Below are 1781 nucleotides of genomic sequence, written 5' to 3'. Positions count from 1 at the left end.
GGAGGACATTGGGGGACATTGGAGGACATTGGGGGACATCGGAGGACATTGGGGGACATTGGAGGACATTGGAGGACATTGGGGGACATTGGAGGACATTGGAGGACATTGGGGGACATTGGAGGACATTGGGGGACATTGGAGGACATTGGGGGACATTGGAGGACATTGGGGGACATTGGAGGACATTGGAGGACATTGGGGGACATTGGGCGCCCGCAGAGTCAGCCAGGCTTGTCTCTTGCTGGCAGTGGACCCAGGGCGGTCACCATGACTACCAGGGACGGCTGCCTGCTACGTTGTGTCCGGTCTGTCCTGTTGTCCTCTGATGGACTGATAGATGATGACGTGTTTACTGTTGACATCTTGTTGTCATGGTAACAGCATCCTCACCTGTGCGGGGGCGGGGCCAGGTGAGCCGTCTGACAGGAAGCTGCTGCTTAGCTCCAAACCCATTAGCAGTAATTGGAGGATTAGAGCCTCAGATGATCCGCCGCTAATCAGATCAGGACGCCAGGCGGCCGCTCACTCCTCCGCTCCGCGCTGGTTCTGCTGCCGGTTCCCATCATGACTCACAGCCCTGCGGTCCAGTTCCTGAGCTGCTCCTGGGACGGCTTGCGGCTCTGAGTCTCGTCGTTCTGCGGACCCGTTCAGGACCGGCGCTGTGAACCGACGCCATGCCGTTCCTGTCGCTCAAGTTCAACCTGCAGAAGCGGGTCAAGCTGGCTCAGGGTCTCTGGATGCTCTACTGGCTCGCCGTCATTGTGGGCATCATCCTCTTCAGCCTCGGCATCTTCTTCAAGGTGGAGCTGAGGAAGAGGAGCGAGATCATGGACAACAACGAGAGCCACCTGGTGCCCAACCTGCTGATCCTGGTGGGCCTGCTGTCCTGCGGCCTCAACGCCTTCGGGGGGAAGCTGTGCCACGACTCTCTGGACCCCCAGAAGTTCTCCAGGATGAAGCCGATGCTGCGGCCCTACATGCTGCTGTGCTGCGGCTTCAACGCGCTGCTGCTGCTGCTGCTGCTGCTCTGCTTCCTCATGCAGTTCGCCGTGTACCTGACGCTGGCCGAGGGCCTGAAGAACGCCATCCGCTTCTACAAGGACACGGACACGCCGGGACGCTGCTTCATGAAGCGGACGCTGGACATGACTCAGATCGAGTTCCGCTGCTGCGGAAACAACAACTTCAGGGACTGGTTCGAGGTCCAGTGGATCAGCAGCCGCTACCTGGACATGAGCAACGACGTGGTCAAAGAGTGAGTACCTGAACGGAGTCGGGGGTTTGGTTCCCGGTGAAGCTGCAGGTGGATTGTTTGTTCAGGGACTCAGCAGGGGACCAACCTGGGCTTAAGGAGGTCAAAGTTCGCAGCAGCAGGGGAAGGTTCTGCAGCGACCCGACCCGTTAGAAACTCAGACAGAGCCCAATAAAACTGATGATGTCATCACAGCAATAATAAGAAAAGCAGATCCTGAACTGATGAGTTTTTCAGGTGAGGAGGTCCAGGTCCTGGAGCAGGAAGTGGTTGGAGGCACTGAAGGACCAATCAGCTCTCTGATAACTTCACCAGGTGTGAAGGCTTGGGGGGCTAGAACCAGAACCAGAACCAGAACCAGAACCTCCCTGCTACTGCAACGTTTCACTGATTTTTAAGAGTTTTGTATTGTTTGTGCTGATTGGTCCAGTTTGGAAGGTCAGCCCTCCATGATTGGTCCAGTTTGGAAGGTCAGCCCTCCATGATTCTCCATCTGTACCTGAGCAGAGCCCGTTAAGCCCCACCC

General features: G+C 57.0%; 1 protein-coding gene across 1 annotated transcript in view; it reads left to right on the top strand.

Annotated features, from left to right (window-relative positions):
- The first annotated feature begins 210 nt into the window (after positions 1–210).
- The window catches only part of prph2b (peripherin 2b (retinal degeneration, slow)), a 5463-nt gene continuing 3892 nt past the window's right edge, over positions 211–1781 (top strand). The window contains exon 1 of the mRNA XM_008430515.2: positions 211–1258. Coding sequence (XP_008428737.1) covers positions 678–1258 — 581 coding nt within the window. The 5' untranslated portion in view covers positions 211–677. The remainder of the gene's footprint in view (positions 1259–1781) is intronic.

This window comes from Poecilia reticulata, linkage group LG15 (genome assembly GCF_000633615.1).
Source record: "Poecilia reticulata strain Guanapo linkage group LG15, Guppy_female_1.0+MT, whole genome shotgun sequence".
NCBI lineage: Eukaryota > Metazoa > Chordata > Actinopteri > Cyprinodontiformes > Poeciliidae > Poecilia > Poecilia reticulata.
Note: the sequence above shows the minus strand (reverse complement) of the source record. Positions and strands in the feature narration are given on the sequence as shown.